This window comes from Phascolarctos cinereus, unplaced genomic scaffold, assembly GCF_003287225.1.
Source record: "Phascolarctos cinereus isolate Bilbo 61053 unplaced genomic scaffold, phaCin_HiC Scaffold_5;HRSCAF=322, whole genome shotgun sequence".
Classification (NCBI taxonomy): Eukaryota; Metazoa; Chordata; class Mammalia; order Diprotodontia; family Phascolarctidae; genus Phascolarctos; species Phascolarctos cinereus.
Genome location: NW_027555958.1, coordinates 345,930,840 through 345,955,016, shown reverse-complemented (window position 1 = coordinate 345,955,016; position 24,177 = coordinate 345,930,840). Strand labels below are relative to the sequence as shown.

At 36.0% G+C, this 24,177-nt stretch overlaps 1 protein-coding gene across 4 annotated transcripts in view; it reads left to right on the top strand.

Moving 5' to 3' along the window:
- The window catches only part of PLD5 (phospholipase D family member 5), a 418,024-nt gene that overhangs the window by 151,289 nt on the left and 242,558 nt on the right, over positions 1–24,177 (top strand). For 3 of the 4 annotated variants that reach the window (XM_020982069.2, XM_020982072.2, XM_020982070.2), the window contains exon 2: positions 13,391–13,527. In XM_020982069.2, the coding sequence (XP_020837728.1) occupies positions 13,391–13,527 (137 nt within the window). Of the gene's footprint in view, positions 1–13,390; positions 13,535–24,177 lie in introns of those variants that run through there. The other variant, XM_020982075.2, reaches the window with a different exon arrangement.

Sequence of the window (24,177 nt, the reverse complement as noted above, 5' to 3'; positions counted from 1 at the left end):
TACCTTGCTTCTTGGATTTTATTGGGAAATTCTAGTTTGGATTCTTCTGTCTCTGACAGCTCTTCCCACCTTTGGCTCCTCCCACCACTTTGCTCTTTTTGCCTTGCTTCTGGTCTGGGCTTGACACTCCACATGCCTGACGTACGTCTAAGCTAGAATTTTCTTCCTCTCTCCTTGATTTCTCTGAGTAGAAAAGGGTTCAGTCAGCACAAGGTTCCCTGTCAGACTTGAGCGTAGGCCTTACACAAGGGCCTGGCCCCATTGGGTGGTCTAACTCCTTTCCCTAATGCAGATAACTCTTTAACAACTTAGTAAATTGTATCTTCATTAGTTGTTATGGCCATCAAACTTCTGGTGATAAGCCTATCCACACTTCTATGATTTTGAAAGAAGAGAGGAAATCCTAAATGGCAATAACTTGTCTCTATGAGAAAATATGACAGTCTTCATTTTGTGGTGTTGCCATCACACAAGCAAAGGGGAGAAATGGTAGGTAGGGATATAGCTGGGCAGGAAGAACATTACCACTGGGAGTGCCCTACCTCCTTGCCTAGGCTGCTTGACCATTCATAGAGTTTGAATGTGATGGAAGTCATTAACTCCCTTCCTCCTGATGAGGACCACTAAACTTTATTAGCTGCCCTTCTACTGCCTCCTAAAGTCCTCCAGGCCTTACCATATGCCCTCCCTCTATACCTTGCAGTCTTTCCACATCGTTATCTTAAGTACATAAATTACTAGAGAAATCTCAAAGTTGTCATTACATTTCCTGCTATAGCCTTAGGATTTCCAGGACTTTCCATCTGCCCTGCATCAGAGGAATTCTCTTTTATCTGTTGTCTGCCCTAATTAGAATGTGAGCTCCTTGAGAGCAGAAATTTTCCGGCTTTTTTTTTCATTTGTATCTTTAGCACTTGGCACAATGCTTGCCACAGTAGTAGGTACTTAATATCAAATCCTGTAAACACAACAATGGGGACTGGCTCCTAGGAGGTTGTGAATCTGTCTATGTTATTTTGTACTGTAAAGTTTAAGTTTTCTGGTGGATTTTAGATTTTGAAGTGATGGCTAATTCTTAGACATATTAGGAAACAAAATTACGGGTAAATAACATAATTTGAGATAGGGAAATACATCAGAAATGTCCACATCTTTCCTTCATTGGGGTTAGTGATTTCTCTATTTCTGGTCACCAAAAATGGCTTTTGTTTTAATTTTCAATAATTTCTTAATTGTTATTTCTCAGTGTTTTGGACAAAGGAGGCTTATTCAGTCAATATTTTATGGTATCCTATCTACTAGGATAATATGGAGGAGTTTAGTGATCCAAATTTTATATTTAATATTTGTAATTCATTTTGTTTCTGAGAAAAAGTAGTGGAGAAAATCACAAATAATGAATTGTGAATCAATAACTATGATTATACTATTATCTAAAAGCTCAGAAATGGCTATTTGAAATTATGAGTCATCAGCTTTGCTTAAGTGAATTTAAATCTGCTTTTAAAAGGAAAGACTAATCCAGGTGGCTGAATTTTTTCAAGAATAGTGAGAACTCCTTGGTATAGGAAATTACTTTTTTGTACTTCTGGCAGTACTAATAGGTCAGGTTGTCCTTGACCCTTATATAGAATTCTTTAGTGCTTAAGTTTCCTTAACTTTTCTACAGTTGTACAAAAAACACCTTGACATGATCAGGGATTTATTCTATTAGTCTCTTGTAAGCAAAGACCTGACCCACTTTGCTAAAAACATGTTTTTTAGTGTTCAATAAAGTACCACTTTAAAAAGAGGTAAGTTTCCTTTCGGGTACATAAAATTGTAAATGAGTTTAGTTTTATTGGCACATAAACATGTGCATTAATTTGGTGCAGAGCTCCAGATTGGAGGCAGAGCAGCACAGTTTGATTTTTGCCTTACTCATTAGAAGAATAATTTTCTTCCTTTCCTCCCCATTGGATGGATAGATAGATAGATAGATAGATAGATAGATAGATAGATAGATCATCTTTCCTCTTGTTTCCTTGAATGTTTAAAAGAGAAAGTGAAATAAGATGGTCTCACTCTATTGCCTCATCTTTCGTCTTAAGTTTACTACTTATGTTTTTCTCTTTCAATGGATGGGGGAAATGAAAGGCTGAATAATTGAGGAATTCATATTTCGTAAGATATGTGCATTTGTAAAGAAAAAGTCTAATTTGGAAAGTGAAAAATATTATATACATAATGGTGTCGAGGTAAATCACAAATGCAATGATTATTCTGGGTTAGAAACAATGATGTATGGAAAGCATTGTATGAGCAATCAGCTAATGAACCTCCTACTTTACTTTATGCCAGATACTATGCTTGGTGCTAGGAATACAAATACAAAGAATGTAGCAATTCTTACTCTCAAGAAGCATACATTTTAAAGTCCTATAATCCCAAGGATACTCTCTGGTGTTCCCTTTCTCTTTTTACTCTTCGAATCACTGCCTATTCTTTAAAGCCATACTAAAAATGCCACTTCCTCGGGAATCCCGTAGGTAATGGCTTTTGTCTCTTTGATCTCCTATAGCACATTGTAAATGTTTTATACATATGTTCATATCTAGCCTTAATCACTGAATAGGCATTGCCTCAGTCAAACTGAGAGCTGTTGAAGACCTTAGATTGAAAAAGCCAAGGTCTCCCACTGCATCCAGGACCATCTCCAGTCATCCTGATCTTTATCTCACCACTGTACACAGATAGCTCCAGATGAGAAAGTGAGACTGGTGACTTTGCACAGCCCTCCCTCACTTAAAATCCAATTTACTTGCGTGCCATGATATCGCCTCCCTGATGTTGTGATCCTGTTTGAAAATGAAGGACAAACAACAACAGTACATGTGTTATGTAGTTCTTGTTTAGTGTAAATAATGAATGCACCAAAGTGATCCCATTATTTGAATTTGCACAGGATATTTCCACTGGGGGTAAAACCAAAGACCAATTTCAGATAATCATTACTCCTAATGGTGTGAATTTGAATACATGGGTCCACTTTAGAGGATTCATTGCTTCTATCTAACATAGTTGTTTGGGTATGTGTTATACCTCCCTCTGGAATGGAAGCTTCATGACAGCAGGGTAATATGTTATCTGAAATGTATATTTCCTCCAGGTTAGCACAGTGTTCTTTACAAAGTATGCATTTCATTCTGGTTGAATTTAACTGAATTATTGCTCTGGAGAACTATGGAACATGTATCTAAGAGAGAGTATTATACTATTACCCCATTTAATGAGTTATGGAAGGAGTTCTTAGCATTTTTGTATGTCATGGACCCCTTTGGTATCCTGGTAAAAACCATCAGACTCCCTCAGAATATTGTTTTAAAATGTATAAAATAAAACCATTATATTGGAATGTAGCTATCAGCCGTTAAAAAAAAAAGTTCATAGTCCCCCAGGGTTAAACACCTCTGAACTGTGGGAACATTTAACATGTATGTTATCTCTGAACTGGTCCAGAGGGTTCACTGGTGGGCTGCATAAATGGCTATCACTGCCCTTTGCTCTTGAGGGATAGAGTTTAAAGGAAAATTCTTTGTTTGGGCTTTTGCCCAAATTATTGAAGTGAAACTCAAGGCAGAGAATTCAAAGTTTATTAAAAGTATGTCAAGGTAGCCACAGATTGATGGAGCTGATCATGGAAGATTAGCAAGGGTTTCAGGGTGGGACCAGCTTTTATTGACAACTTTCATAATGAGATACAATTCAGATAGGTCCACATCAGCAAAAGGTAATGGGCCATTCCATTTCCATTCTTCTCCAAGGTAACAAGTACATGACACTAGCCTGATACAAATGATACATGATAAATAACGGGTAACAAGCTGCAGACTAGCTGACCCCTCCCCCAACACTGATTGACAAGGTCTGAGAACAATGGGTCACTGACTCAGCATAACTTTCAATAATATAAGACCTCATATCTTGCTGATATACTATGAAACCCCAGAGGGCTAGCTTCTTGGAGAAAGGCAAATAAAGACAGTATGGCACGTTCCTTTGCCATAAATATGCATTTTAACTTTTATGTATTAAAAAAATTGCAATACATTTTCCCTAGTCCTTAATCAAAGCACTCCACTGAAGTCTTAGTCTAATGTCTCAGCATGACATGGAGGTGACAATGGGATTTGAAAGCCAGCAAAGTATAAGCCCTGGCAGATTTTATCAAGCTTGAAAAGCTTTAAGTCATAGTCTAGGGATGGATAGTCTGTTGTTTGGGGACCAGTCTATCTAAGTGTAAAGAAGTTTTTCATTAGAATGTTGGATACCAGGCACTGACTTTTTTTGCCTCTCACTTGTTGTTATTGTTGTTGTTCAGTCATTTTCCAGTTGTGTCCAGCTCTTCAAAACCCTATTTGAGGTTTTCTTGACAAAGATACTTGAGTGGTTTGCCATTTCCTTCTCCAGCTCATTTTATAGATGAGGAACTGAGGCAAACAGAGTTAAATGACCTGCCCAGGGTCGCACAGCTAGTAAGTATCTGAGGCTAGATTTGAACTCCTGAAGATGAATCTCCCTGGCTTGAAGTCTGACACCCTATCCACTATACCACCTAGCTGCCCCCATCCACACTCATGACCATTGTCTACTAAGTTTCAAAGAGCTTGCAATCCCTAAGGAAATCTTTTGACATATTGAAGTATTCTCCCACACAACCTTGTAAGGTACTCCTTCCATTTTTTAGCTGAAGAAACTTTCTCAGAGACATTAAATGAGTTGCCTGGAGTCATTTAGCCAGGTGTAGGCAGACAGAACCACATTTCCCACTACCTGTTATTCATTTCCCTCAGATGACCTACAGGCACCTTAAATTTGATGTACTTAAAAAGTAATTTTAACATCTATTATAATAATATTATTACAACCATAATATATAAATAATATAACAACCATCGAAATGTCCTATATCCCAAAGCAATTTTCATGATTTCCCAATTTTTAATATAATACCACTGTTCTCCTATTCTCTCAGATTTGAACCACTGGAATTATTTTTAGCCCCCTTTGCCTTCTTCATTCTTTCTCACTCACACAATCAGTCATTAAAGTCCTGTCTGTAGTTCTAAGTATCTCCTCCATCTCTCCCTTTTTTTTCCCATTCCCTCTTCCACAGTCTTGATTCAAGGCCATCTTACCTTACATGTGAACTATTGCAATAGTCTTCTGACTTTTTCATGACTCCTGTCACTTTGCTCTCTAATGTATCCTTATCATATTCATTATCATACTGTTCCCAAAACACCACTTTGTGTCATTCTCCTACTTAGAACCCTTCTTGGTTCAGTTGAAGCCCCCTATGATCTGGCTAATTCCATAGCTTTTCAGACTTACCTCCAAACACTCTTCTATATGTATACAGTTTTCAGGGGCAGCTAGGTAGTGTAGTGGATAGAGCACTGGAGCTGGAGTCAGGAGGACTTGAGTTCAAATCCAGCCTCAGAGCAGACACAACACTAGCTGTGTGACCTTATGCAAATCACTTAACCCCAGTTGCCTAAAAAAAAATACTGTGTATGCAGTTTTCTTGATAAATTGGACTTGAGCCCCATTTACTACTGAACATTTCTTCTTGCTGTTCCTTCTGCTGAGAAAGGATATTTTTCTTCCTTATAATTTCCCTGCCTCTTGAAATCTTACCTATTCTTGAAGAACCAGCTCAAATACTACTGCCTGCATGAGTCCCACCTTGATCACCTCATTCATAGGTGTCTCACCTACTTCTGAGATACTATAGGATTTTGTTCAATTCTAAATGCACTGATTGTTATCTTCTTGTTCAGTTGTATCTGACTCTTCATCATCCCATTCAGGGTTTTCTTGGCAGATACTCGAGTTGTTTGCCATTTCATTCTCCAACTTATTTTACAGATGAGGAAATTGAGGCAAACAGGGTTAAATGACTTTCCCAAGTACACACAGCTAGTATCTGAAGCTACAAATCCGGGATGGGGCAACATATAATTTAAATATCAGTAAGTCCTGCAATATTAGCTTCCTCATTAAACTATCCTAAGCAATGAATTAAACTTTTTTTCTTTCTATTCCTAACTCCAATAGTCTTCACATTGCCTGAGAGGATGAGGAATGAGTGGCTTGAAGAAGCCAGACTGACTTGCCCCTCTTTAAAGATTCCTGCTAATATTTTTAACTGAAAATAAATTAAGATGGTATCTCATTAAAATAAGTCATCTTCATCTGAATTGTTTATCTTCTATGAATCTTCTTCTGCTCAAAGTGGCTGCAATAGTATTCACCAAAAATTATAAATAACATACTTGCTGTAATATTCTTCTCGAGAAGAATTCATATATATTCCCTCTCCCACATCCACTAGAAAGTCTTCTGGTGTGCATTTTTGGGGAAGCATGCTGTGATCACAGATTAGACCAAAAACAAATAATGGATTTAGAAGCAGAGGACTTAAGTTCGAACTAACTTCTCAAGGAAGTCTTTATCAAGGATTTTTAAAATCTATGTCAGCAGTGTCCTTTGTATCTCTCCATTGATATATTGGCTGCCTTCCACTCGTGAGAGCAGGTTCTTCTATTTCATGTCTGTTTCTTCCACCCTGCCTCACTGTGGTGCCTACTTCAGAGATAAGTTTTCTGGGCTCGAGCTGCCTGAGGAATTAGTGGGTTTTTCTTCACTGGGAGATCTTCAGGCAGAACTGTAAGGAATATCATCTGGAAATCGTAGGATAATAGGTTTAGACCTCAAAGATACCTAATAGTTTATCTGGTCCGTTGTAGAGGATAGTGAGGCATAGAAAGGTTAAGTGATTTGCCTAGGGTCACACAGGTAGTAATTATCAAAGGAAGGGTTTGAATCAATTTCTTCCTGACAGTGAGTCCAGTACATCACCTACTACAGAATGTTTACACCTCAGTATTCTAAAAAGGATTCATTTTCTGATGCAGACTGTCTTTATTAGATGACCTCTAAAGTCTCTTCCAACTCTAAGGTTCTAGGATTCTCCACTTACACGTATTTAGTGTTACTATCAGATGAGTTTTTTAAAAATATCTGTATTTTCCTCCCAAATAGTTTCATTACCTATCTTGATCAGATTTTGTTCTAAACCAGTGATGTTAAACTGAAATAGAAACTGAGCCATTACACTATACATAAGGATCCCTGGAGCCCACATATTGAATTTGAAAACCATAAATGAACATTATTTATGTTTTATTATATTTTTATTTATTTTGTTAAATTTCTCTCAATTACATTCTAATCTGGTTTGGGCCATACTGGGAAGTATTGGGCTGCTATGGGTCTCATGTTCTATGTTGTTGCTTGTCCTTCATTCTCGAAAAAGACTATAACATCAGGAAGGTGATGCCCTGACTTACAAGTAAGTTGGATTTAAGTGAGGGAGGGCTGTGCAAAGTCACTAGCCTCACTTTCTCCTCTGGGTCCAGTGGTAAGACATAGATCAGGATGACTGGAGATGGTCCCCTCATGTTTAATATCTTTGCTCTAAATGACATTTAGAGAGTTTAGAGAAGAATTGGCTGCTTCCAAAAAAGTATTGTCTGGGGCAGCTAGGTGGCACAGTGGATAGAGCACCGGCCCTGGATTCAGGAGGACCTGAGTTCGAATCTGACCTCAGACACATAACACTTACTAGCTGTGTGATCCTGGGCAAGTCAATTAACCCCATTGCCTAACCGAGAGAGAGAGAGAGAGAGAGAGAGAGAGAGAGAGAGAGAGAGAGAGAGAGAGAGAGAGAGAGAGAGAGAGAACGAGAACAAAAAAGTATTGTCTATACTTCTTTGTACATTAGCCTTCACCTGTGATGTTTATCTCAGTAGGCATTTCTTCACTCTCCATGTGGTTTCATGGTTTAAAAAAATTAATAATGTGAGCTAAAACAAAACCTTAGTCAATATTAATCACTTTATGTACTTGTACTAGAAAGAAAAGAAAATATTATATCAGAATTCATTCCACTGCCAATAATTTTTACCAAAAAGAAAATTACATCCCTTTTATCTTCATTATTTTCTTACTTAAATTGATCATATTTATTCATTCCATTGGTTTGCCATCATATTCCATTATTCTTTGAACTCAATAGTAATGATTTGTCTATCTTCCTTTTCTCTTGTTTCTTCTGCAAAATTTGTTTTACAAATTTCCAAGTCTGGGAGATATTTGGAAGTTGCAGTGCCACCTGTGATAGATAAGTTGTACTTAACATAATCTTTTCTAGTTCAAACAACGATTCATTAACTTAATTAAGACCTATTCCTTGATTATAGATGGAAGCACCTGAAAATATTAATGAGCCTGCTATCAAATGTAAGATGTCAACTGCTCATATATTTGTGAAAATTGAGACAATTCATTGACAGGCATCACTGACTATAATATAGGTAGAACAATTGAATTTAAAGAAGTTATTAGAGTTCATACTAGAAGTGTAAACATTACAAGATATGTTCATTGAGCTCCCTTATGATTATTATTCCAAAGTTAGCTTTAACTAAAGCATCCCATTTCTCCCCCACTGCCGTTCTAGAGATCCCTGCAAATAGAGATATGAGTTAATATTGAATCCCTCAGGGTGATTCTCACACCTCATCTTCCCAGGACCCATTGGTTACAAAGTGTATCCTGGGGTGAAGTACCAGGAAGAGACTGAAATTGTTTGTGGGAAAGATATTGAAATGAACTAGAGATGAGCCTCTAGTGCCTTTTCTCCCTTATTTATTTTCTATTTATCCTCTATATGGCTTGTTTGTATACGTTTGTTTGCTTGTCTTCCTGATTAGATTGTGAGCTCTTTGAGGACAGAGACTATCTTTTGCCTCTTTTTGTATCCTTAGACTTAGCACAGTTCCAGAAACATAGTAGGTGCTTAATAAATATTTATTGGCTGACTTAGAACTGATATTGATTTGTGACTGTGGGCAAATCAGAGTCTCTATGAGCTGGAAGTTGTTCACTTGTTCAAAGGAAGATAATAATACCCTACCCGACAAACCTCTCAGAACTTCTCTGAGGATATAAGAAGATCAGGGAAGTGAATATGCTTTGCAAAGTACGAAGTACTATCCAATGGAAGGTGGCATCAAAAGAGGTAACTATAATGCATCCTTTTAAGGACTGGGACCAGTTAGTCCAATATGCTACACAAATTGTAGTGCTATGTTATAATGTTCATGTGACCTTAGTGTCTTAATTTTAAAAATTTCCACATTTTAAGTTGTTGTCCCATGGAAAGAATTACACACATTTGCATTTAAATTTAATTTTTTAACTTGGCAAAGAAAAAACCCTTTCTGTAAATTAGTACTTTTTAACTTGCCAAGTGAAATAAAAGCAGAGCTCAAAGTATGCAATTACTATAATTTTCAAGGTTACCACCATCTCCCAGGTTATAGATCATAAATTATTCTACTCCTTTTTGAAGCAAAATGTAATTTGTTGAAATGTGATATTGTTGTGTTTTCAATACCACCATAATTAAATTTACCAGTTGGCCAGGCAAGCAGCTTTTTCAATATAGATGTAAACTGCATTGAAAAATGCAGATCAAATGGTATTTGATAATGGCTCAAACTTAGTTTTCACTTAATGGGTTCGATTCATCAGTGAGTTTCTGATTGTAATCATAGTTAGAGATTTTTTTGTTTAAAAAAAAACTTCACCTCATCATGTTCCAATGAAAACTGGAATGGATGTTTTAAATTGGTTTCTGAATGATCTGATATGCTATTCAGGATTTGAAAATGAATGAATCCTTTAGTAACCTCATACTTTTGTCTGAGTTATGAGATTGCATTGCCTTTATTTGAACAGTCTTTTTGCTTTTTGGTGAAAAGAATTATAATTGAGATTGAGGAAAAGTAGTGTTATGACCTTGTGTTACTAATGACGTTTTTCCCAAGGCAGTGTTCTCAATTAGTTTTTTAAATGACCTGCATAGCCTTATTTCCTTCTCCTAAGCAAATTAAGATTCTCTTTAAAATTAATTGCTCATTTGAATAGAATTTACTTTTGTGAGTGTTATAAAATCAAAGTGCCTTCTCCAATACACAAAATTGTCCAGATTCATCAATAGTATTTTTTAAAATAATGAACTTTTTAAAGAAAGAAAATAAATTGAATCAGCAAGTTCTGACCATTTTTTTCTGTAAATTTTCATCCTTAGGAGGAGGACATAGAAGAGAGAAGGAAGTTAAATTCCTGGCATCAAATTGCTGTTTGGCACTTAGGGCTGAGTACTTCTCCTTAGGATAGAACACTTTTTTTTAATGTAATTAAGTTCAATTAAGACTGAGCTACGTGAAATGGCAAGAAACTCTTCTTCATAAACAGATTATACAAATCTTGAGAGTTTGGAGTCTAGACAGTTTTTGAAAAAAAAATTGCAAGAGCTAAAAGAGATCTTGTGTATCATCTAGTCCATGTATGTATTTGGGGGGGGGGGAACATTTTCATACACTTACACATATATGCACCTGCATATATCTAGTTCATCTCTTTCTGGAACTGCAATCCCACGCCATCATTTGCCTATTTCAAACCACTATGTCCCAGAGACATCTCAAAGTCAAGATTTTCAAAACAAAGTTCATTATCATCCCTTAAACCCTCCTCTTTCAAACTTCCCAGTTTCTTCCAAAGACACCACCATTCTTCCAGGCTCCCAGATTTGTAACCTTGGCATTCGTCTCAACTCCTCACTCTCCATCACCCCTGCATATCCAATCAATTGCTGAATTTTTCCCTATTTCCACAATACCTCCTGCATCTAATGCCTTCCTTTTATTCACACAGCTAGCACTTTCTATCACTCTAAGTCAAGCCCTAATGACCTCTCACCTAGATTATTGCCAAAGTCTCTTAATTGGTCTTCTTGTCTCATCTCTAACTACTTCAGCCCATCCAGCAGACTGCTGACAAAGTTATTTTCTTAAGTGCAGATTTGACAATGTGTCTCTCCTACTCAATCAAATCCAGTAGCTTACAGTTGTCTCTAGGAAGAAAAAAAAACAATCATGAACTCCTCTGTTTAGTCTTGAAAGACCATCACCACCTGGCCTTAACCCATCCCTTTAGCCTCATTGTACATTACATCCCCTCCTGCACTCTTCAGTACAGGCAAATGTGCCTTCTTTCTATCTCACAGGATGATCCATATCCAATATTCACATCTTTGCCCTGACAATCTCACATTCCTGGAATGAAGTCCCCTTCCTTCTATCTACCTCACAAAGTCCCTCTTTTCCTTTAAAGTGCAGATTTAAGGACCATTCTCCCAACTGCTAGAGTTCATCCACCACCTCATATTTGCATATATGTGTACATACACATATGTATTTGTATTCATTCACTTTAACTTTTTGTTATATATTTATATATGTACTTCTTGTCTTCCCCATTAGAATGCAAATTCCTCATGAATAAAAATTGTTTCATTCTTTCTACTTATATCCTCACTGCCTGGCACTTAATAAAGGCTTGCTGATTCTTTCCAGACAATAAGGCTAGATCTCTATATACTGTGCCACACCTTTTTTTGAGATTCTGGAACTGTTTAAAAATAAATATTTTTTTTTTTACTTTCAAAAAGGAAATTCCCATGAAAAAGAATTGTGGGGGGAAAATAATTTTCATTATTAAAATGACTGAACTAAGAAAGGGAAAAGCATATACATCGGCACATGCTTTGCAGGTTACATTTAGACTAATTAGGCCTATTTATCATTGTCTTTTGTGTCTAAAGATGAGCTACTAGGTGCATCTGAAAATATAACCTGTTAGGCAGACGTTCAGGGTTAGAAAAACTCTAAGTATTCTTATATCTTTGGGGTTTTGTTTTCTAGAGACTGGCATGGAACAGTGGTTCTCAATTGTTTTTTATCTATAAATCCTCTACTCCCTATGTTATATTTCCACTTTACATTCACACATGTCTAAATATGTATGTGTTAATATATGTGCATATATATGTATATACATACATGTATTCATATATGTATTTAATTTTTATTCTGTGGTGTTCTTAAAAGAAGAGCAATGCTAATAATGCCTTCCTTTTGTTTCAGATGTAATTTTGGGGTAGGTTCTTGCTTTGTTTAAGGTCACAGTCAGGTAAAGTAGTAGAAGAGTATCAAGAGGAAGGGATTGGCATGTGAATTGAGGTTTGGTGGGAGGGGTGAGAGAGAGGAAGAAGAGTAGAAGATAATATAAAAGAAGCCATGCAGTGGTAATTTGGTCACAAATTTGGTCCAGCCTTACAGCTCTAATCTCTGTGATCCCCAGCCATCTTTCAAATATAGCAAGTTGAGGCCATGGTCATAGTCACTGAGCTTTTGATAGACGCTAGCAAATGGGTCCCATAACTCATCCAGCCCTATCTGTCTTGTACAAATAAGCCCCTTATGCTGCAGTTTGTGCTTCTGTGAGATAGCTTCAGCACTGCTCCTTCAAGGCTGTTTTTAATGTTCATTTTAACTTTATTTTATCTCTATAAAAATGTCACAGGAAGTTAGAGAACATAGTGTAATTGACTTCTAGCCTTGATCTATTCCTGATGAAAAGAGGGCTCTGTTTTCTGTAGTCAGATTTTCCCATCATTCTCTAGAATTAGTGACCTTAAAGTTTGAATGGCATGGGACCTGCAGGTGAGGAAGTAACTTCTTGACGATCTAACACTCTAGTTGTGTTCACGTGTTCACTGTAATAAGGTGTGTAAATGGCAGTTAATTGTGTCTTTAAGATGAAATTTTATATTTAAACACATCTTTGCTGCCTGCATATATATTAATCAGTTTCTTTGCTTGCTCTTTAAACCCAGTGAGGCTGATTAAAATTCAGGGCACTTTTCAACATCCAAGGGAGTTCTCAAGAAGTCATTTCTATAGGGATTGAGTCAGGGGGTTGGAGATGAGTGGGGACAAAGAGAGGGGAAATCATGATCAGTAAGCAGAAGGTAGAAGAGTGGTGGTAAATGGGTAATAGATTGCAATTACTGAGTGGCCATGTGTTCTATTTTTAATTAGAAGTAATGGATTTTTCAGTGATCCCTTCTGAGTCATTTTTGATCAGAGAGAAATAAAGAAGGAATTCAAAGTCTTGGCACTGTAACATGAATTATTTAATAGTATCTGACATATAGCATGAACTTGGAGGCTGTGTTGAAGAATAGGCTTAGAGGCCTTCTGCATTTTCACCCAGAGAACAATTTTGCTCTGGCAATAATGAAAGTAATGTATTCCAAAGGATTTTTTTCCCACTAGTTTTGAAAAGCTGTCAAATCTTGAGTTTCCTAAAAGAGAGCTATAACATTCATCTTCCTTTTTTTCCTCTTCTTTTTGTTCTTAATCTTTTTCAGTCTCAGCAAAAGTGCATTGTGATCTTTGCCCTGGTATGTTGCTTCGCCATCCTAGTTGCCTTGATATTTTCAGCTGTGGACATCGCAGGAGAGGATGAGGATGGACTCTCAGAAAAGAATTGTCAAAATAACTGTCGGTAAGAGGTAACAAACAAAAATTCTCTTTTGGGGGGTGGGAATGGAGAGTTGGGAAGGGATAAAAATTTGTGAAGCAAAAAGACAAGTTATCAGACTTGGATAAAATTATATTCATTTATTGTAAATTAAAAATGTTGGTGGCAAGGAGGAGAAATAAGAGTTCAATTTACAAAACCTGGAGAGAGAAAAAAGTGGTGAATTTTGGAAATAGATTTCAGGTCTGTACTCCTTTGTACTAGTCAACTTATTTTGGTCCAATTAGGTTCAACAATAGCTTGTTAATACACATTTGTTGAATGCTGTAATATATACAGAACAATCTATGTTCTCTTAAAGATACAAACAGACTTAAACTCAGACCAGAAACATGAATTTATTTAATGAATAATTAGTAAAGGCTTCTTATATGTAAGGCACTTCAATAGGAACTTGAAGGGATTCTACTCTAAAACTAAGGTAACATAAACACAAATAAAACACTTGAAATGAAACATGGGCCTAAACACCTACTATTTGTGTCTATGCTCACATCTCATAGACTGTTAATGAGATAATATATTTAAAGTGCTTAGCATACAGCCTGGTGCAGAGGTGCTTAACAAATGCTTGTTCCATTCTTTTTCCACCTTCCCCTATTAGAGCAGGAAGAGAGGTCAAGGAAAATGGTCATCTAGTTTAACCTCTCATTTTACAAATGAGAAAACAAAGGCACAGAAGGGTAAAATATAAGAAGAACAGAATTTCAGATTTTGGAAGAAATCCAGAGAACAGCTAGCCTAATACATTAATACCAGGAATCCCATTTTCATTTATTATCCCTAATAAGTGATGAACAAACTTCCACTGGAAAACTTCCAGTGATAGAGAACTCATTAACTTTTGAGGCATCCCTTTCAATTTTTGGAAAGGTCAAATTGTTAGGAAGTTTTTCCTTATATTGAGCTCAAATCTCTATATGACTTCTGGCCATTACTCCTGTTCCTACAAGACATAACAGAATTAGTCTCATCCCTTTTTCATATGACAGGCCTTCACTTCAGTATACCTATTATGTTCTCCCTAAGTTATCTCTCCCCCAGGATAAAATTCCTTACCATTATTATGGACCCTCTTTCTTAGATATTGTCTCTGGTGAATTACTGTTCACTTTCACTGTTAGTCTTCCATCTTTGTTTTGCCTGATCTTTGTGGCAGCAGTTTCTTCCCTCCTCCCTCAGTCTTCATTATAAAACCCTCTGGATTAGAGATAGGCTATAGAAGTCTGTAGGCACATGTGCTCTCAAGCTCCTTTTGCATGCCTCTAATTCTCACCAAGAACCTTTCATTCCTGCACCTCAAGCTGTGGCCTCAATATCCAAATGCCATTCTCAAATGCCATCTTTTAAAAACTTTCTTAACTGCGCTTTCTGTTCCTTCCATATTCTTCTCAAAACTCTAAATACAGCATTTAGCCCATTACCTAGCATATATGAAGTGATTAATAAATGCTCGTTGACTGAATAAGTTCATTTAGCAGCTCAAGCTGTCTAATAGCAGAATCTGGATTGGAACCCAGTTCTCCTGACTCTTAAGACGGAATCCTTTGGGCCTTGAACCACACCATAACATATTGCCTCAACTTGTTTTCAAATCAGCTACTCTGTATCTGCACAGATTGTGGGGATTGCTTCTCTTAGTTTACACATACTACATGGCAGCTCCATGTGCTCATTCCCACTCGATGAATAGCAATGACTAAAATGTTCCATATATTCTGTCTCCTATTTGTTGGATGGACAAATAATAGAAGAATCAGGTAAACATTCAATATTTATATACGTAATTTTGCAAGGGTGAATTAAGGCCACAAACCACAATAATAATTATGAATTAGGGAAGATTATGAACTCAAATATATTTTTGTCAAAAGACACAAAATTATAATGACAGTGCTTTTCCCTGCTTTTTAGGCAGCAACCTGGTGGTGTATTTTTAAAATCTTGTTTATTTTATTGTAAAGTAGCTTTCTATAGGTGTTGAAAGTTTTGGCACAATGAATGTTCTGAAAAGAACTGAAATAAGATTTAAAAATCTGGTGATAAATTTTAATGCACTAACCAGGCAGCAGTATAATAAACAGAAGAGAGCTCCAAAGTCAGGAATAGGTATACATTTTAAATTCTACTCCTTTGTGTTGAATAACTTGTGTTCCATAAATGTATTTCCTCCAGGATATTGAATCTGGAAAGAATTTCAAGATAAGAACAACATACCTAAAAACTGAGACATGCAATAGGACTGCATGGAAGTATACAACTTCTTTCAGAAAGCAGAGATCACCAAATTGATGACTATATTTTTCTAACTGAAAAGTTTCTGTGTCCTTTCATCCAGGAAAGCTATCTGCTACTGGGCCTAGAGTCAGGAAATCCTGAATTTAAGTCCTGCCTCAGATACTTATTAATTTTGTGACCTTGTGAAAGTCACTTAACCTGCGCCTGCCTGTTTCCTTATATGCAAAATGGGGGTAATAATTTTACCTATCTCTCAGAGTTGTCACAAGGATAAAATGAAATAACACTTGTAAAAATGTTTGCAAACATTAAAGCAACATACAAATGCTCACTACTATTATTAATACTTTTATCCTTATCTAATACCCTCTCAGCCCTTTTCCTTACCTGGCTGAAACTTTTCCTTGTCTGCCTGCCACTGGCCACATTCACTTTGGCTTAAGAGACCTTGTGTCAGCTTTTTTGCAAATGTTTCTTCTACCTCTTAACCTTCGCTGAAATATAATTTCTCTCTAATAATATATAGGGAGGAAATACACACACACACACACATATATATATATATACATATATGTGTACATATTACTATACAGTCAAATAAGCACTTTTTACTCTCTTTTCATTTGAATTTCATTATAATCCTGATAAGTAGGTCATGTTATTATCATCATGATTTATTACTTTTTCTTTTCTCTGCCTGGAATATCTTCTTCCCCATCTCTTCCTACTTGAAGACCACTTTTGTTTTAAGTCTCAGTTCAATTGTTGTGTCCTTAAGGAAGCTTTCCTGATCCGTTACAGGGGGAGTATTTTCTCTTTCCTCTGAATTCTTAAAGCTCTTTGTAATTCATCAATAGAAATCTCCCTTTTTATAAAATCCTTATGATTCATTCAAAAAAAGTCATTAAGATCCTATTATGAGAAAGACATTGTGCTAGAAACAAAAGGAGATACAAAGAAATTGTATCTGCCCTTAAGAAGTTTACATTCTAGTGGGTAAGACAAGACATGTACAATTAATTCTGTTGGCAGATCAATGACTTCATTATCTAGGCATTCCCTGCATCACTAAAAATTCCATCTCATCAATGCCTTCTCACTAAATGTGATTCTTGTTTGTGTCTTTCTATAAAGCCTCCCTAGAGGATTTCTCCAATGCCCTGGAAGCCTCCTTCCTCCAGGCTGCTGAGGGGGGGTTCAAGAAGGGGCTTCCCTTTGGCCAGATTCTAATATTGTTTTCCATTGCTGGCTAAGCCTTTTAAAAAGTATTTATTAAAATGCTTCCCTACTCTTTCCCTGATTAACTCTGGGTCCAGTTCCTCTGTCTGTCTGTGCTGCTTGTCCAAGATATATGTACTAACTTTTAGTTCTTTTCATATGTCATGGATATAAGTGAAATTCTCTGCCCATATGTTATCCTTTGCCCATGCTAGATGATCAAAGGGAAGCTCATTAATTAGTCTACCGACAAACTCTATATCATAACATGGGCACTGATACCCATTTTTTTTCCTGCATGATTACTAAGCCAGTCAAATTTGAATACATATGGATCTCATTCAGAAGATCCTAACCCTATAGTATTTTGGAACTCAATATAATCATCATAATGGCAGCCACAAAATAGAATTTCTATGAGATTTGTCTTTCTATAGATAAAAACTCTCTTCTACTTAGACATTCTCCTAATCACTCATCACAACACTGGCAAGTATGTGCATTCAACCTCAGGAACACTAGGTAAGATATTATAAAGATGAATAAGATAAGGTCTTATTCGTAGTTTTACTTCCACTGGACCAAGTATAGTTCTTTGAAAATAGTAGGTGTAAAAACGTTTAATTAATTCCTGCTTTCCATTCCGTAACACAATTTTTCATATGTAAACAGAATTATGACAATCATACTGAATAGTCATATTTGATGTAAATATATGTATATATATATATATAGATATGTGTGTATATATATCTATATATATTATATATATGTATATATCATGTAGATTTATTTACTACATCTCCTTGGTAAAATTTTATTTTGGGGAGAATCCACTTAAATTTCATAGGGAGACATTGAGACATATATGTTTTAGTAATAACAAAGAATAGTGTATATATGAGTGAGAATTTTAAAATGCTGAGAGGACTGCAAAATGTAAATAGAGTAATTTCATGCTATAAATCTCCCTAACTCTTGTGTTTCAACTCTGTAATAATAAGATGGGCATGGAAAATAAAAGGTGATGATGGAAAAATAATTCTTAAATCTCAGTTAAGAAAAGTAATGGTCCCAAAATGTACTCAAGGATAAATTGTCTAGCCCTAAATTCTACTCTTACAGAAAATTACTGGAATTAATACTCTCAATCCCTCATTATGGATGGAGTGAAGCACTGATTTCCTAGGCCAAAGCACATTTAAGTTAGCCCATAACCTAAAAAACAGGACTGTTTGTGCTTTCACTGTGAAAACATCAAGGATAATTTTAAAAGATAACATTTTAATCTTTAGCATTTAATGTTTAAAGTAGGAAGTTTGAGACAGCATAAAGCTTCCTGATGGTCTATGATTACTCATTTGTAATAGAAGCTAATCATTTCAGTTTTAATCCTAATGAAACTAAATATATGATTAATTATGTTGGCATTTCTTCATGGCAGGTTTCTGGTGAAGTTATTTGGGTATTTTTTTTTTCAAAATGAAAGGCAGTATGATATAGTGGATATAATGCTGTCTTCAGAGTCAAAAGATCTGGGTTCTAATTTTTCCTCTGACATACTGGCTGGAGATAATAGTGAAACAGCAAAACCTTGAGCTTAAACCATGAACAAACAAATAGTGGTAACAGCCTATATTGTTGATTGTAAAATATTTAGAGAAAGACTACCAAAGTGGTGAAGGATCTTGCATCAATTTTATATGGCAATCAGTTGAAGAAATTTGATGTTTAGTGTATGGAAGAGAAGAATCTGAAGGGCGCGATAGCTGCCTTTAAGTATTTTAAGGGCTATAATTTGGAGGAGGAATTTGGTTTGTTCCATTTAACTCAATAGGGCAGAACCAGGAAAAAGGGGGTAGAAGTTGGAAATAGGGAAATTGAGGCTCAATGTTAGGGAAAACTCAGTCACATTTAGAGCTGTTTAAAATTGGGATGCACTGCCTCAAACTTGGTGGATTCTTCCTCCTTGGACGTCTTCAAGCATAGGATGTATATAACCATTTGTCAGGTATATTATAGAAGGGGAGTCCTTTTCTTCTATGTATCAAACCTAGATGGCTATTGAAGTTTCTTCCAAGTCTCAAATCTGGTGATTCTATCACTCACATAAAGATTGGCCTCAGGTTACTTCTGTTTACAATTGTTGAAAACCATTCTGACTAAAACCTTTAATCAAACTGACTGACATGGTGTGTCTCTGCAGTGATGGAATTGATGTAACCATTAATGCCTTATGTGGGATCAATATAGCCAAAATGGAGCAGGAAGAGCTTGAAGGATTCCCTGAAACATAACTTCAGCTAGCATTTGAGAGGATAGCTAGGAAACTGAAAGCGGGAGACACAATAGACTGTAATATATTACTGACTCATGCTGGTTGTATGTTTGTGAGTAAGTGACTAATGTCTCTGAGTCTCAGTTTTCTTATCTGGTCATTTGGGAAGAATGAGACACAATTTATAAAATATGATAATAACATACCAATAAATGGTAATAGGTGGTATTTTCACAGTGCCTTAAAATTTGCAAAGTACTTTCCATGTTATCTCATTTGATCTTCACAATAACTAGCTATTATTGTCTTCCCTTTACTAATGAGGAAACTGAAACTTGAGGAAATTCAGTTATCTGTCCAGGGCTACATAGTCTTACATGGAGGAATGATGGAACTATCTTTATAACTGCTAAGCTCTTTTTATCTATATCTAATGAAGGAAAGCTTAAATATTATTGATTTGCCTTGTTGGTTAATTTATTCTTCAAAAGGCATGGAAAAGTGGTGATAGAAATGGCTATTCTGTACCTAATTCAAACAAAGGAGGAGGAACTTAAATCAAAAAAATTTGGGGAGAAAATGGCCACTTCATTTCAATGTTCATGTTGGAGAAACAGGATAAGCTGAATATAATCTGGCATGCATCCTAACTTTGGTGAGAGCAGATTTCAGAGTTCATTCAGAGAAAGAAAGTTGGATTCAGTGGCTTTGGAGACTAGCCTACAGGTGTAGATGGGACACAAGAATGAAATTTGGAAGACATATGATTCCATTGAGAAAAAAAAATGAAAGAAGTGTCTATAGAGACTAGGGTGACTATGTAGAGAATTTATGAACCTTAGATTTTTTTTATTTAATGTTTAAAGGGTAGAATCAAGGGCAGCTGAGGACAAATTAAAGAGAATGTCAACATCATCATCAGAATGGTGAAAGCAGAGCTGCAGCTCAGACAGCTGAGGTTTGTGATGAATGCTGAGGAGAACAAAAAGGGTTTTTTTTCAGTGATGTTGAGGGCAAGAAGGAGATCAAAGAAGTTACAGATGGTAAGATGAAAGAGAAAATGGAGATTCAACTTTTATTTTGCTTCTGTTTTCTTAGCTAAGAAGAATGTTCTTCAGACTGGGAAAAAATAGAACAAAAATAGTTAACAGGAAGTTGAAACTGAAAAAGTTATGAGAACACCTAGCTGTCCTAAGTTAAAGTCATTTGATCCGGCTGAACCTTATCCTCAGTTACCAGAAGAATATACAAATGTGATTTCTGGGTTATGGTCAGTGATTTTTTTAAACCATGGAAATGAGAGAGAGGCTATAGGATGAAATACAGAAAAACATTGTCCTTATTTTTCAAAAAAATGAAGAATATGGGATCTTCCAAAAAACCAGAAATTTTTAATTTGACTTTAATCCCTTGCAAAATTCTTGAATACATAATAAATGCTTACAAATCATCCTTTTACAAATGGAAAGAATTATCACTAAGAATTAGCCTCCCTTCATGAAGAACTGGATTGTACCAGATGGACAGATTTATTAGATTGGTAGATAAGAAAAATAACACAGACATAGAATACCTAGATTGCAGAAAAGCATTTAAAAAAACTCATTCTTTCTCTTTGAAGAAGGTGAAGAATGTGGGCTGAGTTATAGCATGTTCAGGTGAATTCAGAACTGAAATCAGGCTGGATGAACATCTTAAAGAGTTGTGATCTATGGACGGATGCCACAGGAGGCAATTTTCTAGATATTGCCCTCTGCGATCTGTCCATTGTCCTGTACTGTTGGGTGTGTTTTTTTTTCAGTTACTTGAGAATAGGCAGAGATGACATATTTACCAAGATTACAGATGGCACAAAGCTAGGAGAGATAGATAGTATACTGGATGTAGTCAAGATCCAGGAATATATTTGATGGCTTATAATAATGGGTGGAAATCTTATAAAATGAAATTTAACAGAATTAAATGTGAAGTCCTACCCTGGAGTTTAAAAAAAAATCAACCACATATATATAGGATGGGGAAGATATGGCTAGATATAAGGTCATGTAAAAAAATTTAAGGGGTGCCATTTGTGAATTGTAAGTTCTTGAGACTGCAAATGCAGTCTCACCAGGGAAGAGTAAAGTGGAACTATCACTTCTCTTATGGCTATTATACCTCTCTTAAACGAAGCTTATGGTAAGTAAGATTACCATATTTACCATGTAAGTGAAGTCTTGAAGCTTTTCCAGGTTAGTAAGGCCTCCTAAAATTTAAACTTCTTTATTCTAGCCTTTGACAAACAGAGCCACATCCACATCACAATGAGGCATCAGAATAGAAATTTAAGAGAGATCTCTGAAGCTTAAAACTTCTAAGGTAGAAATAAATCTCAACTGGACAAACTATGCCCTAATAGCCCCAGCCAAAAAAAAAACCAGAATGATCTCTAAAACTTGTTTTTTTTTTTCTGTAATAACAGCTCTACTCCATGATACCATAATCTCAAGTCTTCAATAGACTGGGGTAGAATAAAAACAGAGATGACATCATCTTATGGAAACTAAATTCTCTAAATTATGATACTATTCCCAACTTCTTTATATTTAGGCATCTGGTCAGAGTCCCACTTTTTAAATTTTTTATCATATAAAGTTCTTATTTCTCTTTGTATAGCAAATAATACAGTATAGAAAATCATATCAGTTGGGAAAATGACTTATGGTGTATCATGTTTGTTTCCTCATCACTAGTGTCAGAAAATCTATTGCATCCTGAAAAATAGTCTTCCCAGCAGCCAATTTCAATAATGCCCCTTGAAACAGTTTTATTTTCATAGGCATTTTGTTAAGAAGACTGCCTTATGAGCTCTTAGATGAAGAAAATGGTGCAGCTTAGAACTAGTTAATCACAGTTACAAGCAAGTGGCATAAATTATAATTTCTGAAAACATGTTTTGACATATCTGTGGTTGCAAAATCAATCACATCAAGATAGTGAATTGTCTCAGTTCATATCTTTTTTTAAATGAATTCTACCCAGAAGATGCAGAGTATTGTTAGGTAGGCGGTGACAGATGAGGCTGGTTAGGAAGCTCCTTTGAGCAATCTGGCAATTCTGCCTGTCTTACTGCAAATCCATTTAATTGAGTACTGATAGAATTAGTCTGGTGTAATGAAAAGATTTTTTTTTAAAAAAATTCAGACAACAGGTCCAATAAAACCTTGTGGGTACTAAATTCTGCCAGAATTATTCTGCTGTTTTAGGAAACTAGCAGGTGGATTTTTTTTTGCTATAGGAAGAGTAATCAAGATAAAAAACACAAGTTAAAGGAAATCAATATGATTATAGAGCACAAAATTAACTAGTCACCTAGGCATGATCCATGAAAGAGTAAATAGTAGCATCATTTTAGAGTTGGGAAACGACATAACTTTGTCTCAAGATTGGTTCAACCACTTCCTAGCTGCATATCTTTGAACAAATGATCTATAAATTTCATCTTCATTTGTAAAATGAGGATAATCCTATTAAAACTACAACTACACATTTTTTCCAACAGAGGTAAAAAAAATGGTGGATGTGGTGAGAGTCATGAGTCTTTGCCTTCATCAAGTTTGGGATGGTGAGGCCCATCCAAGAGAGAAGTACCATGGTGATGATATCACCCTGGGGGGTGGTACAGGAAGGGATTCTGTAGGTGAAGGCTATATCATTTGGTGACTCAAATGATAGTACCTCCACAGCATATAAAAATGGTGGTCACTAGGAGTAGAAAACATGATCTTTTGGGAGGAAGCATGATGGATATTGTTATCCTGGGGCAAAGCCCCATTTGCTCTCTGCCAGTTTCAGGTGTGATCCAGGCCTACCTCATGAAATCAGTTATGGGTACCACATGAGTCCAAACATAAAAGAATATCATAAATCATATAGTGTTTTTAAATATAAGTTAATAATATTATTTCCAAAGCTTCTTCCTTATAGGTGGGTTCAATATTGTCCCAGGACTAGAGATATGGGTATAAACCTTCATGTGGTTCAAGGTTTGATAAGATGGAAATAAGACGTGGTTTTTCATGTCCAGAATAGCACCAGGACATCTTACTCAGACTTGTGTAATACCAATAGACTCTAGGTAGGAACATTAACTCTAACCAAAGAATTCTGATCTGTACAATTGCTGTGATGAGGGTTCCAAGGAGAACTTAGTGCCCTAAAATCAGTCAAAAGTATGCCTAACCTCAAAGTGAGTTTGAAATTTCTCCATCTATGGCAAAGTAAGAAGATATCTACAGGTAGCATACTATTTCAGCCCTGAGCCAGGAGAAAGGGAAAAAGAGGAATGAGGCAAACTTTATAGCTGACTATGTAATCTACCCTTCTAAAATGGCTCAGGGAAGAATGAGGGACTTGCAACTGGGGAGGAATTCCCTTATTTTTGTAGCAGATAGCCCTATCTGGAGAAATCATTTTCTGCTGAATTTTCCATGCTTCTGCTCTGATCCCAAACTAGTTTCAATACAAGGTTTTTCAATGTGGGAGAATGCAGTGTAACTGCAATTATTTAATGAGAAAAAATATAAGTGGTATGGAGAGGATAGAGGGCAGAGCAGGGAAAAGAGAGAAAAACAGACTGAGACAGATGGAGATAGTACAGGTGCACAATGCAGCCATTTTTCCTTTTAATTAGTGATTTCTATTCACAGGTGGTTTCCAAAAACATCAGAAGAATCTTTGATCTGGTTCTCATAATCACATCTGCTAAAGGCAGAAGTGTACCAAGAACATAGCTCTGAAAAATTCTGCTTTAGAATTTGTAATGGAGGATTTTGATTCAGTGTGATTACTTCATTCTAAAAGCAAGTGAGAATCAGGGAGACGTTCCCTTCATCAGTAAA